The sequence below is a fragment of the Cydia fagiglandana genome, chromosome 11 (genome assembly GCF_963556715.1).
Source record: "Cydia fagiglandana chromosome 11, ilCydFagi1.1, whole genome shotgun sequence".
NCBI lineage: Eukaryota > Metazoa > Arthropoda > Insecta > Lepidoptera > Tortricidae > Cydia > Cydia fagiglandana.
The window spans coordinates 5,799,596-5,814,361 of record NC_085942.1 but is presented as its reverse complement, the minus strand read 5'-3'; the positions used below and the strand labels follow the sequence as shown (position 1 = coordinate 5,814,361).

The 14,766-nt window shown below is 37.8% G+C and overlaps 3 protein-coding genes across 3 annotated transcripts in view; 1 reads left to right on the top strand and 2 right to left on the bottom strand.

Annotated features, from left to right (window-relative positions):
- Positions 1 to 3,285, bottom strand: part of LOC134668801 (sphingosine kinase 1-like) — a 28,158-nt gene extending 24,873 nt beyond the window's left edge. Inside the window, exon 1 of the mRNA XM_063526252.1 lies at positions 2,413 to 3,285. Within this exon, the coding sequence (XP_063382322.1) occupies positions 2,413 to 3,284 (872 nt within the window). The 5' untranslated portion in view covers position 3,285. The remainder of the gene's footprint in view (positions 1 to 2,412) is intronic.
- Positions 3,286 to 3,932: 647 nt separating this feature from the next.
- Positions 3,933 to 5,231, top strand: LOC134668799 (tRNA (cytosine(38)-C(5))-methyltransferase). The gene is made up of 3 exons (XM_063526250.1): positions 3,933 to 4,052; positions 4,129 to 4,604; positions 4,765 to 5,231. The coding sequence occupies exons 1-3, from the start codon at positions 3,992 to 3,994 to the stop codon at positions 5,221 to 5,223; spliced, it is 996 nt and encodes a 331-aa protein (XP_063382320.1). The 5' UTR covers positions 3,933 to 3,991; the 3' UTR covers positions 5,224 to 5,231.
- LOC134668800 (protein JTB) lies at positions 5,216 to 7,524 on the bottom strand. Its single transcript, XM_063526251.1, has 5 exons — positions 7,405 to 7,524; positions 7,214 to 7,369; positions 6,882 to 7,036; positions 5,905 to 5,998; positions 5,216 to 5,434 (listed from the first exon to the last, which is right to left on the bottom strand). Exons 2-5 carry the CDS (start codon positions 7,267 to 7,269, stop codon positions 5,269 to 5,271), a joined length of 471 nt encoding a protein of 156 aa, XP_063382321.1. The 5' UTR covers positions 7,270 to 7,369; positions 7,405 to 7,524; the 3' UTR covers positions 5,216 to 5,268.
- Positions 7,525 to 14,766: the final 7,242 nt, after the last annotated feature.

Sequence of the window (14,766 nt, the reverse complement as noted above, 5' to 3'; positions counted from 1 at the left end):
TGAATTTGTGAGAAATATACTTAATCGGAGGTCAGACTTATACAGGGTGTCCCAGAATTCGACGTCAAGCCGTAAACGGATGATGGACCAAGTCATAACAGTTATCATAAAAATACAAAAAAAAATCCAACTCATGTTTTTTTAAAATTATGGTCACTTTAAAAATTCACTAAAAAATCCACACCCTGTAATGGTTCTTTAACTCTTGTTACTACAAATTCCATAATTTATTCTAATTTTTTTATTATTGTGTAATCTTGAATAATTACAGGGTGTGGATTTTTTTGTGAATTTTTAAAGTGACCATAATTTTTAAAGAACATGAGTTGGATTTTTTTTTGTATTTTTATGATAACTGTTATGACTTGGTCTATCATCCGTTTACGGCTTGACGTCGAATTCTGGGACACCCTGTACATGCCGCTATTTCCTGCGATAAGAAAAATTGGGCCTAAAAAAACACTTAAGAATCCATAGAGCTTAGTTTAAGCAGATTAGCATAATTCCAATTGACATGGCAAATATGCTTACATTAAGAAAAATACAGCATATTCATGTGTTTTGTGACTGACATCAGCGCTGAATGTGTTGTTTCCCATGACCTTGAAGGCTGTTTGTTCAATTGTATATAGCCTCTAGCCGCCCAGAGACCTACAAAAAGGTCTCCTGTTCCATTCTAATTTGAACTTTGTGTTGACAAAATAAAACTTCATTTTGCTTGGCAAGGTTTGACGTATGGGCGGCTAGTGGATAGAAAAATGCTTGATGATAATAAACACTTAGGGAAATTTGTAGGTTACTATTGTGTTACTTTTTTTTTTAAGCTGTAATATATTTGCAATAGATTGTTATGTTACTGTTACAGTGAAGAGCAAAAATATCTATGTTACAATAACACTCAAAATGATCCCTGTCTTAAATCTAGATCAACCCAACTTGGTGTTAAGACTGTTAAGACATTTCTGATCGTTTTGAGCTTTTCTAATGACCTGTATCTAATAGGTTTTTTTTATGATATGGGAGGCAAACAAGCAGACAAATCGGTAGATGGTAAGCAATTACAATTGCCAATGGACACCCGCAACACCAGAGCAGATTAGCAAATTCTGATGTGTTTTGTAATCTTATTAGACATGAGAGATGCATATCCTTCAAATCAATTACTTTTATGCTATTGGGCTGAACTGTATTGGAGCATTCCACGGGCTGTCCCGTACAAACGCATTTTTTTCGGCATTTAAAGCAGGCGATTATTTTTCTGTGCATATTTTTTACCATTTATCATAGAAAAGGGAACTCTTATACCTGCAAATCTTCAGAAACAGTAGAAAATTTCATGGAATGCTATTAATTATACACATTAATGAAATATGTACTTCAACTTTCAATAAAATTATGTTACTTTTATACGGCTAAAATTGTTAAAAACCAATTATTATTTTCCTCATCCAATTAACTTATTCATCATCATCTCAGCCATAAGGCGTCTTATGGCTGAGATGATGTTGATGACGATGATAATGAATTAACTTATTATGTAAGATCAACAGTTTTTTGCTAATGTTTTGTTTTCCTTGTTGAACCCTTTATTTAAAATTTTATTTTTCCTTATTCTGATAAGATCTATGCTTATTATCTCTGTAAACATGAGATTTTATGCATATTGTAGATATGTTAATTATTTTGATGTTTATCTGGCTATCTGTAAACAGCATAATGCATATTCTGTCGTAGTTCATAATAATTTATCTATTTTCTTAAGATCTTTGCCAATAGTATCCTTGGAGACGGACAAACTATCAAAATCACAAAAAGATGTACGGCAAGTATGGCTATAGCCAATACCACTGGTAAACATGTTAGGCTACAATAAAATATTTTTACTTTACTCCAGTCTTACCTCAGCTGCTTCTTACATAAGTTTTGTCAGTAAAAGTGAAAGTCTTGCAAATAATAAAAACAGTTATGTCGAATATTATATACAATTGGATTCTTCTAAGATTCCCTGTTTATGCAGAAGAGTCTAAATGTAGTTTAGGGTTCCGTACCCAAAGGGTAAAACGGGACCCTATTACTAAGACTTAGCTGTCCGGCCGTCCGTCCATCTGTCACCAGGCTGTATCTCACGAATCGTGATAGCTAGACAGTTGAAATTTTCACAGATGATGTATTTCTGTTACCGCTATAACAACAAATACTAAAAACAGAATAAAATAAATATTTAAATGGGGCTCCCATACAACAAACGGGATTTTTGACCAAAGTTAAACAACGTCGGGAGTGGTCAGTACTTGGATGGGTGACCGTATTTTTTTTGCTTTTTTTTGTATTTTTTTTTTGTATTGTGGTACGGTACCCTTCGTGCGCGAGTCCGACTCGCACTTGTTTTGGTATGTTTAAAGTTGTACTTACTTGTATAAATGGCAAATAGTCCTGGCCAGTCCATTGCCAGAGCCGCAAGGCAGGATCGCGAGGGGCACTTCAGCCAGAGCCTGCTGCCAGTCCAGCCTCTCGAACATTCCATTCATGATTTCAAACAACACGCCATCGCCGCCAACCGCCACGATCCCGCGCCAACCATACACATTCCTCGTCCGGACGAACTCCCGGGCATACTGGGCGTATTTAGTCACGTGGAGATCGTAAGGAATCTCTCCCTCCTGCAGAATAGGTGCCACTTTCGTCTGAAACAGCTCCCGCGCTTTCCCCGGCCCCGACTTAGGGTTCAACAAGATCAACAGCTTCTTATCATTCGCGGGCGGAACGTAAGTGATCGGCTGACCCGCTATCAGACACTTTATTGTCGATCTCCACTTCTGCGCCTCTTTGTTATTATCTTCGTACTTATCAAACGATCTGAACCGCAACGTTATTGTTGTTCTCTCCCTTTTCATAGTGCGGCGGCTCCGTTTCAAAATATAGGCGTAGATGTACAGGTACGCGCTGATATCGTTCTCGTCGAGGTCGCCGCTGTTTTCCTCGACGACCTTGAGCTGCTGCTGGCTAACGAAACTGCACACGCAGGATCCTGCTCCTGGTCGTCGTCTTTTGCTCCTCATACACTTGCTGCCGACGATGTCGCGCAGCAGAATCGTTTGCTCTTTCGAGTTCCCATCTGTTTCCTTTGTTAACGTTAACCCTTTGGACGTAAGTTGGACGCGAAACATTGAATTTTTTTTCGAAAGAATATAGAATGTTTCTTCAAGGTAAACATGCTCTTTCGATTCGGCATGTTCATCTCCTACTCCGTTTGACACGTCCTTCTCGAGCCTCGGATCCGCCATGACTGATAAAACGTAGTGATTATATGCTCTTTGGACTGATTTTTTTTAATACAATACAATATTCGTTTACTCTCAATCAGCAACAAAAACAAACGTCAAGACAAGAAAAGAACCGTACTAAAAACATTCATTTTACAGGTTAACCAACAAAATAAAGTAAGTGAAATTTTAAGTCACAATGGCACTAAGCGATAGTTTATGACAGTTTAAACATTACCTCAAACATAACCATATATTATAGAGTTGCCATTATCAGATAATTTCAAGTTTTAATAGTACTTCTTGTAAAAATTTGCACCGAAGTAAAGTAGTAAAAATGCTTTAAGTTTAACAGTATAGTATTGCAACTCGACGTCCCTGTTTTATATTACTTTTAAGAACAATTTCAACTATAAACAATGCGATTACAGAATTATTTTAGTACTGGAATGTACAAGCGTTGATGGAGACAGTCTGCTTTGATATGTTTGTCATTATTCTATTTTTAATGACTACTACAATATACCAGGTTAAAATGCAGGATAAAAACCGACCCAAACTTTTCATTTAGTATAGATTTTTTCACTGTTTTATCTGGCAACATCAAAGAGAACACATAGTGCCAACATTGCCAATCTTGATCTGTCACTCTGTCACTCTGACGAACGTCTTGGCTGTCAGCTTTGAATACACGCTCTACTTTCTTTTATCGGTATATGCATTAAAAAATGACTCACAGGATATTAGAATTATACAGCGGTATCGGCGGCATGCATTGTGCTTGGAAAGGTAGTTGAATTAAATACAAATTAGTTACAATAAACATCCGAGGTTACCTAGCTAATGTGTCATGTAAACATTACAGATTCTGGTCTACCAGGGACGATAGTAGCCGCAGTTGATATAAATACTGTTGCTAACGAAGTCTACAAACACAACTTTCCAGAGACTAATCTTCTGACCCGAAATATCCAGGCAATAAAACCAGAAGAAATAAAGAAGATGAATATAAACATAATACTTATGTCTCCGCCATGTCAACCTTTTTCAAGAAATGGAAAGTTTCTAGACAAGAATGATCCAAGAAGTAAATCTTTTACTTACTTACTTGATATACTGAGCGAGTTGGATAGTGTAGAGTATATCTTAATGGAGAATGTAAAAGGGTTTGAGTGCTCCGCAGTGAGAGATTTGTTTATTAAGAAGTTACAGGAATGTGACTTTGTGTATCAAGAATTTCTTATTTGTCCATCTACTGTGGGCGTACCCAATTCAAGACTTAGGTATTATTGTTTAGCAAGGCGGAAATCAACTTGGAATTTCAAAAGAAGGGATGAAATAGTAAGTAGAATGTGTTTAGGATTATTGATTATGATTGATTTACAAATGACATCGTCACTGAGTGATGAAGCCCCATTAAAAAAAATGTATATGAAAAAAAAAAATATTCAAATCAACTAATAAAGTATTTAATACTAATGTTTGATATGGTTTTTTTCAGATGACCAGACTTCCAAAAGATTATGATGACCCATTTATGCTTAGTGAAGTAATTGAAGAAAATGTGCCAGAAAGGTACTTGGTACCTGACAAGCTGCTAAAAAGGGCCTATATTTTTGACATATGCTATAAAGACTCCAGAAGGTCATGTTGTTTCACAAAAGCATACACACACTATGTTGAAGGTACTGGTTCCGTTTTCACAGAAGCGAGTCGGGAAACAGTAGATAAATGTTACAAAGAGGCACATTCTCATGAAGGTGGCAGCCCTGACTTTGTTAGTACACTAAAAGACCTCAAATTAAGGTTCTTTACGCCAAAAGAAGTATCACAGCTCATGGCTTTTCCTATAAGTTATGAGTTCCCAAAAAACATATCAATAAAGCAGTGCTACAGATTATTGGGTAATAGTGTGAATGTAAAAGTGATATCAGAGTTATTAAAGATATTAGTAGACTGATTAAAGAATTTTATTTATACAAATAAATATAGATTTACATATGTGCTATATAGCTCCATTACTGAGGGCTATCCGGGCCTTCCGTCTGGCCCTGTAGTTCAGGACCCTGGTCCGTAACATGACTGCTATTGAGGATGCTGATCCAATCACAAAAGACCAGATTGTGAATTTCCAAAAGGCCCTCTCTTCTAGATAAGCCACTCTGTCACAGCTGGAAAAGAAACCTGTAGTTTATTATTTGGTTCAATGCATATACAGGTCATTTGAAATTTTTATAGCAGAAATCTGAACAAAATAAATCTGACTAAAGTGCACAAAAAGGCCGGTGTAAATACCGCGCCGCCTCGGATAAGGCACGTCTACACTGGCCATTTTGTGCGTGAAGACATTGCCTCTGCTCTGTGTGGACCCAGCTATTAACCCCTTAGAGGATATAACCAACGGAGACGCCATGTCTAAAATTTTCGGTACAAAATAGTCTGCCGTTTTTTGCGGGGGAGGGGCACATCAAATGTATAGGTACTCATGTCAGATAAACGTCAGTCCATACATATGGTTGACATGTGGTTGACCATTGGCCGCCTATTTTCGACAGAGGGGAACGCCTGTTAATGGCGGCTCCATTGTTAATTACTCCGAGATTAACCCATTTAAATAGCTTTAATAAAGAAGCAATGTTACCTTCTGGTGACAGTTTCTCCATTTGCACATTTAAGTATTTCCTTAAAGCTTGTATGTATACACACACCTATACTCTTACTTTTAATTTCAAAGTCTGGAAAAGAAATAAGTTATGGTTATGGTCAAAAATATGTATTTCACTTGTATGTTGAATAGGAATAAGGACCAGATTAGTTAGTATGCCTGTGTTTAATCTTTTATATATTATTTTTTATTCTTAAACTTGGAATCCAAATAGTTGGGATAGATATGACTTTATAGACTTAAAAAATAATAATTGCTTACTAAAGCATGACTCCCTTTGTAATAAGTATATTATTGCAAGAAAATAGTAGTATGCTGTAGTGTCAGACATAGTCATTAAAGATATTGATTGAATTGAATAAACATTACTGCGCCATTCCTGTAGATGAGAGGAAAGTGGAGCAAAATCCTAAGGGCCTCCCCACATCTGGCGTCTTTCGAGCGTCGGCGTCTACAATTCTATGGCCGACGTCGACGCAGCGTCGACGCAACTGCGCAGCGACGTCATTTTCCATAGCGCTGGACCGACGCCGACAGACGCCGACGCTCGAAAGACGCCAGATGTGGGGGGGCCCTAATAAAACATGGTATCTAAGGCACTGCAAATGATGCCAGAGAAGACCTCTAACAAGATGGGAGGACTAGGAGGGCTGGGAGGAGGAGGAGGAGGAAACTAACTAACAGCAAGTTTATTTCAGTTTAACTAACAATGAGCCCGAAATGGAGGAGAGTGGTCGATGACAGTCTACAGTGGTAAGTGCTAAAGGAGGACTTTGCCAAGCCGCACACTGAGTTACCGGAGATATACTCAAGTTTCTTACTCAGAATAAAAGGGCTTAGCGTGGTATTCTGTCCAATGTCATTGCGTCTCACTCTTTAATCAAGCGAAATGTGAGACACACTACACATTGGACAAAGAAATTGGATACATTTTATTTAAATCATAAAGTTACCTGAGCAGGGATGACATTCCTTAATAATGGAATATTTTTGATGCTGCCAGCATGTTGAGTTGTTCTCAGTGGGAAATGTCTTATTCTTCATCTTGTGACTGCCTGACAATGAGTCAGCCAAATGGGACTCCAAAATCAATATAACAATCGTTAAGCTAAAAGTAAAAAGAATTAAGGATTATAAAGACGCGACTGTAAATTACTACTCAGTAATTGCAGTATTGCATAAGTCAGCAAGTATTTTCCATTTAAACAACCATTTGTTTCGAGATTCCTATGTTGTAAAACTAAAGCTTTGTTATTTAATTGAATTTAAAGGCATAAACACTTACATTCCAAGAGAAACTGTCCCAAAAAGCATACATTTCTTAGAACAAGTCTCAATCATTGTGGTAGCAAGTTCGGGTATTCGTTCAATGTTAATTCAATTTATAATGTGAAATTGCTTAAGCGTAGGGACGATTTACTGTAATTCAGTTGAGTAAAATCAAAGAGCATATAATCACTACGTTCTAAGTAAAAAAGTATAAAGACATAACTTTTGGTGTTTTTTGTTTCAATATGGTTTTCATCATTGTTTGGCTGGCATCACAAAAATAAATATAGAAAAACTCTTCCATTAGCAGCCACTAACCAGCCCATCGACACCCCATACCAGGGCTGTTTCACTTAGAACTATCAATATGAAGTATGGGGCCATATGTCTTGTCATGAATCTAGAGATGTCGCTGGTAACGGCAAACATTTTACCCCTCATCCACTTGTTTTATTTCCTGGTGCAACATTTCACAGTGCTCAGCGTTTAGTTATACGCAGAAAAACAGCGGTGCAGTAGTCTGTTACGACTATCAGTATTTATGGTATGTAAAAAAGCGGAAATTTAAAAAAATATAAGCGCGATGGGTTATCGTCCCATAGACAATCTGAATTTCGCGTCTTTTTCTACTGACGCAGTTGTTTGACCGGCTATACTTTTGTCACTGCAATGAAATAAAAAAAGATTACCAAAACTGTCTTTTAACTTGTCTTTTTGACTTTTCGTGTAACCTGATACGCAGATAGCATATCGTTTTTTGTAATAAAATTTATGAATATCGTTACTCGGCGGCGAAGACAATGGCCGCATCTGAGAAACTTTGCTGCGTTCGGGGATGCGGCAACTCTCGTAAGTAAAATACCGAGCGGGAAAATTTAAAATAATAGTGCTAACAGGCCTGTACCGACGCGGCGCGCGGTCATGTGTTTTTCTGTATTTATTTATAAACTATCGATGTATAATAATCGCTCAAGCTGATTAGTAGATGCGAAACGGATTATACAATGTGTACAGCTTGGCAAAAAAGAGTAGACTTTAAAAAGTGGCAACACTGTAGTGGCGTCCCTTTCAAACCAATTTGTATAAGAAAACGGGACGACACTACAGTGTTGCCACTTTTTAATTCCTACTCTTTTTGCCAAGCTGTATAATTCATGCTATTTTCCGGTTAGTTTTTCCTAAAATACTACAAGAGTTAGACCAAAAGAAGTCTGCAACGATTTTGGTGCTACATCTTTTAAAAGTTATCAATTCTTGCCATTTTAACTATTGTTTTTCAGGTGCTAACGGAATGCCGCTGCATTCCTTTCCCCACCCAAAAAAGGACCCACAGAGATTTTCCGTGTGGGTGGAGACGGTGGGCTCGGTGGTGCAAGAACTAGAGCCTGATTATGTTTATAAAAGGCGGAGAGTCTGTCATGCTCACTTTGAAACTAATTATTTAACATGGTCTAATCGGCTCAGCCCAGATGCCGTCCCAACCCTGCGCTTACCTGGTGAGCTTCTGTAAATATTTGTCAATTTACTCTTAATAAGAATGTTTCAATGTCTAATATCCATTTTTTCTAACAGCCCAGCCAACTACGGCTCCACCTGACCTGGAACCGAATGAGAACCAATTTAACGGTCAAGGTACAACAAATAATCTATATCTAGCCTATGTGTACTTACTTTATTACTTGTACAAAACAGCGTGTAGTATCAGTATGTGAAAGCGTTGAATTTGCTGTAGTAGGTAGGTAGGTACCTACTAAAGCAAATTGTGTTTGAATTAGAACTTAGTTGTAGGTATTAAATATTTGTCAATTTACTCTTAATAAGAATGTTTCAATGTCTAAAGCCTCCTCCACACTCGTGCGCGAATCGCGGCGCGAAGCCGCGAACGTGAGTGTGGCGTCGATTTTCGCAGACAGCGAAATCGACTCCACTCGCGCTCGCGGCTTCGCCCGCGATTCACGCGCATAGTCTGGAGGGGGCTTAATATCCATTTTTTTCTAACAGCCCAGCCAACTACGGCTCCACCTGACCTGGAACCAGATGAGAACCTATTTAACGGTCAAGGTACAACAAATAATTTATATCTAGCCTATGTGTACTTACTTGTACAAAACAGCGTGTAGTATCAGTGTGTGAAAGCGTTGAATTTGATGTAGTAGGTAGGTACCTACTAAAGCAAACTGTGTTTGAATTAGAACTTAGTTGTAGGTATTTATTACTGAATTCCCGAAGAAGATCGTATGTGCTACAGATCCCAATGGCGCTTATAGTTTGTTCCTCTTAAAGACAGCACATTTATATAGGTATACTAGATGAAAACCCGGCTTCGCTCGGGTAAAATAAATAATAGTAATAGGTAATACTCATTATGAATTAAGTAATTATTTACTTTTAGACTTCAAACCTTCATCAAGGCGGTTACAAACCTATCTCATCTCAGAAAACTTTAAATCCAGTATCGAAAAGTCATGCACTATTTACCTAAGTTTCGATTGGCGTTTTCTATCAACTATTGTGATCTAGGCACCCTGGGCATTCCGCTGTTATGTGTGATGAGCAAGAAAAAAATAGTAGATTGTACAACAAGGGCATAAAGTGACCCATTTTTACCCGAGGCAAGTTTTTAGCAAAATAGTAGACGAGGGTAAAAATGGACATTTATGCCCTTGTTGTACACTCTGCTTTTCACTTCGATTGCGAGGAAAATAAAACACATTTTCACGGCAATTTACACCACCAAATTGTCGTAAAGCGAAAGAACATAATACATAACCAATTCCCGCCAACTAACTTTTTAATTTTTTTTTTAATTTTCAACATGTTTCAGATGCTTGGTTTTCTGCCAAGTCAAACATTTTGGAGCATTTTTGAACGATAATCGACTCCTATTTTATGTGATTTACTAAATTTAATGACAGAAAATACGGATTTCTAATAAATTGTAGCAAAAATAAAATAATATAGGTAACAAGTTTTGTCATCTACACAATTTTATTGCTCAGTAAAATTGTGCAATATGTTTTAACTGTTTGGCGGTTGAGACCGATTACCTTAGTCTTAGAAGAAAATTTTACTTTTATGCTCTAGAGCATAAAATGCGATTTTATGTCGTCTACGCACGACATAAAAGTGCACTTTTTGAGCATGAGAAGTGAAAATATAATTCTTCACGTAAGAGGTTCCTTCACAATTTTTTTAATTCGCTTAATAGGGTTATTCTGTACCAAAAGGGTAAAAACGGGACTCTATTACTAAGACTCCGTCCGCTTTCTGTCCGTCTGTCTGTCTGTCTGTCTGTCTGCCTGTCTGTCAGTCTGCCTGTCTGTCTGTCTGTCCGTCCGTCCGTCCGTCCGTCCGTCCGTCCGTCCGTCCGTCCGTCCGTCCGTCCGTCCGTCTGTCTGTCTGTCTATCTGTCTGTCATCATGCAATAACTCATATACCGTGATAGCTCGATAAGCCCCCTCCAGACTATGTGCGTGAATCGCGGCGCGACGTCGCGGAGCGAACATATCGCGAAGTTGACGTAAGACTCCACACTCGCACACTTCACGGCGATTTCGCAGTTTGGTTTGCGGCAATATGGCGGAAAAGCATCAGCTGATCGAGTTTAACTGTTAGTTATCTATGGCATCATACGTGCTTTAGCTGTTTTTCCATTTTGTTTTATTGTAAAACCGTAAAATATAGCTGCTTAATATAATATAATCATAATAGAATTAGTATTTATCTTGCCACAGAGGAGTCAAAATATTGTGTTAATGTGGAGTCTTGCAAATTCGCGCTTCGCGTCTCCTTTGACGCGGGCCGAAATACCGACAAAAAACGGAGAACAAGGCGCGAAGGCGAGAACAATCTGCGAAATCGACGCCACACTCGCATTCGCGGCTTCGCCCGCGATTCACGCGCATAGTCTGGAGGGGGCTAGAAATGTGCAGTTAAGCGTGAGTCGGACTAATGTACGGAACCCTAGAAAAGCAATTGTGACTCGCACTTTTACGTAATGGTACGGAACCCTTCATGCTCGAGTCCGACTCGCATTTAGCTGATTTTTATGCATCTCGCTGTATGTTCACTGGTGGCTTGAAGACCTACTTTTTTGGAAAGGCGCTTTATAGGTTGGCCCCATTGTCATCATTCCAGGATTTGACAATTGGGTTTTAGATAAATCAAAATTTTACGTCACACATATTATCATTAGTTACCAGTGATGTGGATTATGTAGGTAATGTGAAAGGGATAGTGACGTATAGGTACTGTAGTAACATAGGGGCTGTCCATAAATTACGTCATTGATTTGTGACGACCCCCCCCCCCCCCCCTAAAATCATCCAAAAATCATGCTTCGAATCATCCGATATCCAGACTCCCCCCCCCCCCCCCCCCCTTTGGATTTGCAAAGCTATTGTTTAGGTTACTTATTCCATTGAAAAGGTAAAAAAGTGTGGATTTGCAGAGGCAGGAGTTCCGAGGAAGGCGCGAGGGCACACGCGCGCCGGTGCCAATGCAGGTAAAATCCGCCGCGCCGTGCTCACAGTCATAACGCTAACGTTCGTACTACCCGCGCCAGCTATCGGATGCCCTTAATAATGTCATTCATACAATTTTGTTCATTAAGTTTACTGAGGTACTATACAGCTAATAGGTAGGTAGGTAACGATGCGAGTTGGGTTATTAAGTACAGTCACCTGCAATAATATGTTACACAACGAAGGCAGCAAAAATATCTGACACGATCTTATTTGAACAGCCATAAAAGCGTGTCACATATTTTTGCGGCCTTCGAAGAGTAACAACTGTACAATAGTTATTATGGGTTAGTACGGCTACCATCAGTTTGGCATTGAGATAAACGCTATCGTGAACGTAATTTACTTTCTATATAAGTATCTCTTTCGCACTAATATGTCAGTACTACGAGCGATGCATAGAAAGTAAATTACGTTCACGATAGCGTTTATGTCAATACCAAACTGATGGTAGCCGTATAGCTTAGGTTTATTTTTATTTACTTACTTATAGTTAAGTTTATTGCAATCACATTTATACTTAACACCACAAGGATTGGTATAAGTACAGGCGCTATTTATAACAAAAGGAACTGCCATCGGAAGTTTACCTTTAGAAAGAAATGTAGGCTTTATTCTGATAAGATTTTTTTACGATATTTTTCCTCGTCGAAGATGATAGTAAATATCCCTGACCCAAAATATGATAATGAAACTGGAAATCTTTAAAGGAACCGAGGTTCACATGATCGTTCAGCGATATTTCGTTACTACCAGTCTATATTCCCAGGGCCTGACGATGAGACCGAAGCGAGGAAAGAACTGAAATTGCGTAATATACTATAATTATAACTTTTACGGTTTAAAGACGGAGTAGGAAGTTAAAAATAAGAATGTCTTAAACTATATATATAGATGTTCCTAGAATGTGTAGTGTAGACATTCTAGGCATTATTAACACAGTAAACGGGTCAAACAGAAAACTATGTTACGTCGTTCCTGTAGACATACACAAGAGTTAAGGGCTATAAAGGTTAATTTTCTTATTTAACCCTTAAACACGTGAAAAGATCCTCCTTTTATTTAAAAAACTATGATAAAATCATTACTTACATGCCCACAAGCTGTTAACTATTGCCCACAGGAGAGAAAACTAGCGTGTTAATTCGCGCGAACTGTACATTTTTCTCTCCTGTGGGCAATAGTTAACAGCTTGTGGGCATGTAAGTAATGATTTTTCACGTGTATAAGTTATACACGTGATAAGGTCTTCCTTTTATTTAGAGAACTATGATAAAATCGAATTTAAATTTATTTATTTATTTGAATTTATATAGCTTGTGGGCATGTAAGTAATGATAAAATCGTTACTTACATGCCCACAAGCTGTTAACTATTGCCCACAGGAGAGAAAAATGTACAGTTCGCGCGAATTAACACGCTAGTTTTCTCTCCTGCGGGCAATAGTTAACAGCTTGTGGACATGTAAGTAATGATTTTATCATAGTTTTCTAAATAAAAGGAGGATCTTTTCACGTGTTTAAGGGTTAAATAAGAAAATTAACCTTTATAGCCCTTAACTCTTGTGTATGTCTACAGGAAAGACGTAACACAGTTTTCTGTTTGATCCAAACAGTTGTTTCTGCATAATAACCTAATATGCAATTACAAGGCGGATACCCTGTATCCAACTCTGATACACTCACTCGGATGATGTGTTAAGCAGGCCACTGACGAGCCTTCCAAATGGATGCCGTTACAATGGATTCATCCAAATAGACGACATCCTAATATTAAACATTGTACGTTTTTGACATTCACGGACCGATTTTGGATTGCAGCCACACTATTTGGACTGTTGGCTCGTCAATGGCCACCTTTAGGTAGGTACCTAAAAGATTCTTTTCACCTCAGCAGCTCGGACAAGGGTACTTTGCTTCTTAAAAACAGTGAGCAAAATGCGATTTTGCTCACTGAGTCATTTTGTCTCACTCAGTTAGCAAAATCGCATTTTGCTCACTGAGTGAGACAAAATGTCATTCAAGTGACCTTTATAGTCAAATGTCATTTTTAACATGCGAGGTCTAATACAAGTTCGATATACTTGGATTCTATTATCTCTGTCCCTCTAGGTATGTTCTCACTGCTTAGGGTGAAAAATTTTGTGTACTACACGAGATCAAAGTTATTTACATCTCGTGCGCTTTTGAATCCCTTTATTATAGAATCTTTCGCTTGCACGGGACTCAAAATAAGCACTCGAAGAAATATCAAATTTTGATCTCTTGTTGTACAAATAACTATAGTGCGGGAATTGAAATTTCTTTTTAAAGTATAGGTACGACTTTTCATATTAAAAAAATATAACTATTTAAAAAAGAAACAATATATATATTAAGTTTGACAAGACCTTTACAGAAGATCCCTTTACACTTTTGCAGTTTATTTATATTACTTACCAAGATACTTACGCAATTAACATAATTAAACGTTTATCTTTAAATTAACATAATACAGTTTTTCCTTTAGAGATACAATCCCCTAAAAATCTGCCAATTAAATAACCTTCCTGTGTTATCTTCGTAATTACTGATGGAATTTTAAATTACAGATGAGCGCTCTCCTTCCGACAAAACAAAACCGAAAAAAAAACCATTCATTGATGACAAAAAATCCTTGGAGCAGACAATAAAAAAACTTACCGCAAAAAAGGAAAAGTTTCGTTTGAGACTGAAAAAAGCATTAAAACTGTCAGAAAACAAAACTTTTCAGAATGCGTTGAGACAGTTTTCAACACTAGCTGCACTGTTCACATTCATGCAATTTCGAGAAATTGGTAAGAATAAGTTCGGGCGTAGATTTACACAACCCGAGAAGATAATGGCACTAAGTCTCTACAAAAGAAGCCCGAGGGCATACAGATGGCTAAAAAACATTTTTGTACTTCCATCATCACTAACTTTAAACAGATTATTATCAAAAACGAATTTAAAGCCTGGCATCAATGAAAACCTATTTAACCAGTTAAAAGAAAAAATTCTAAAAATGAAACCAGACGACAAAATTT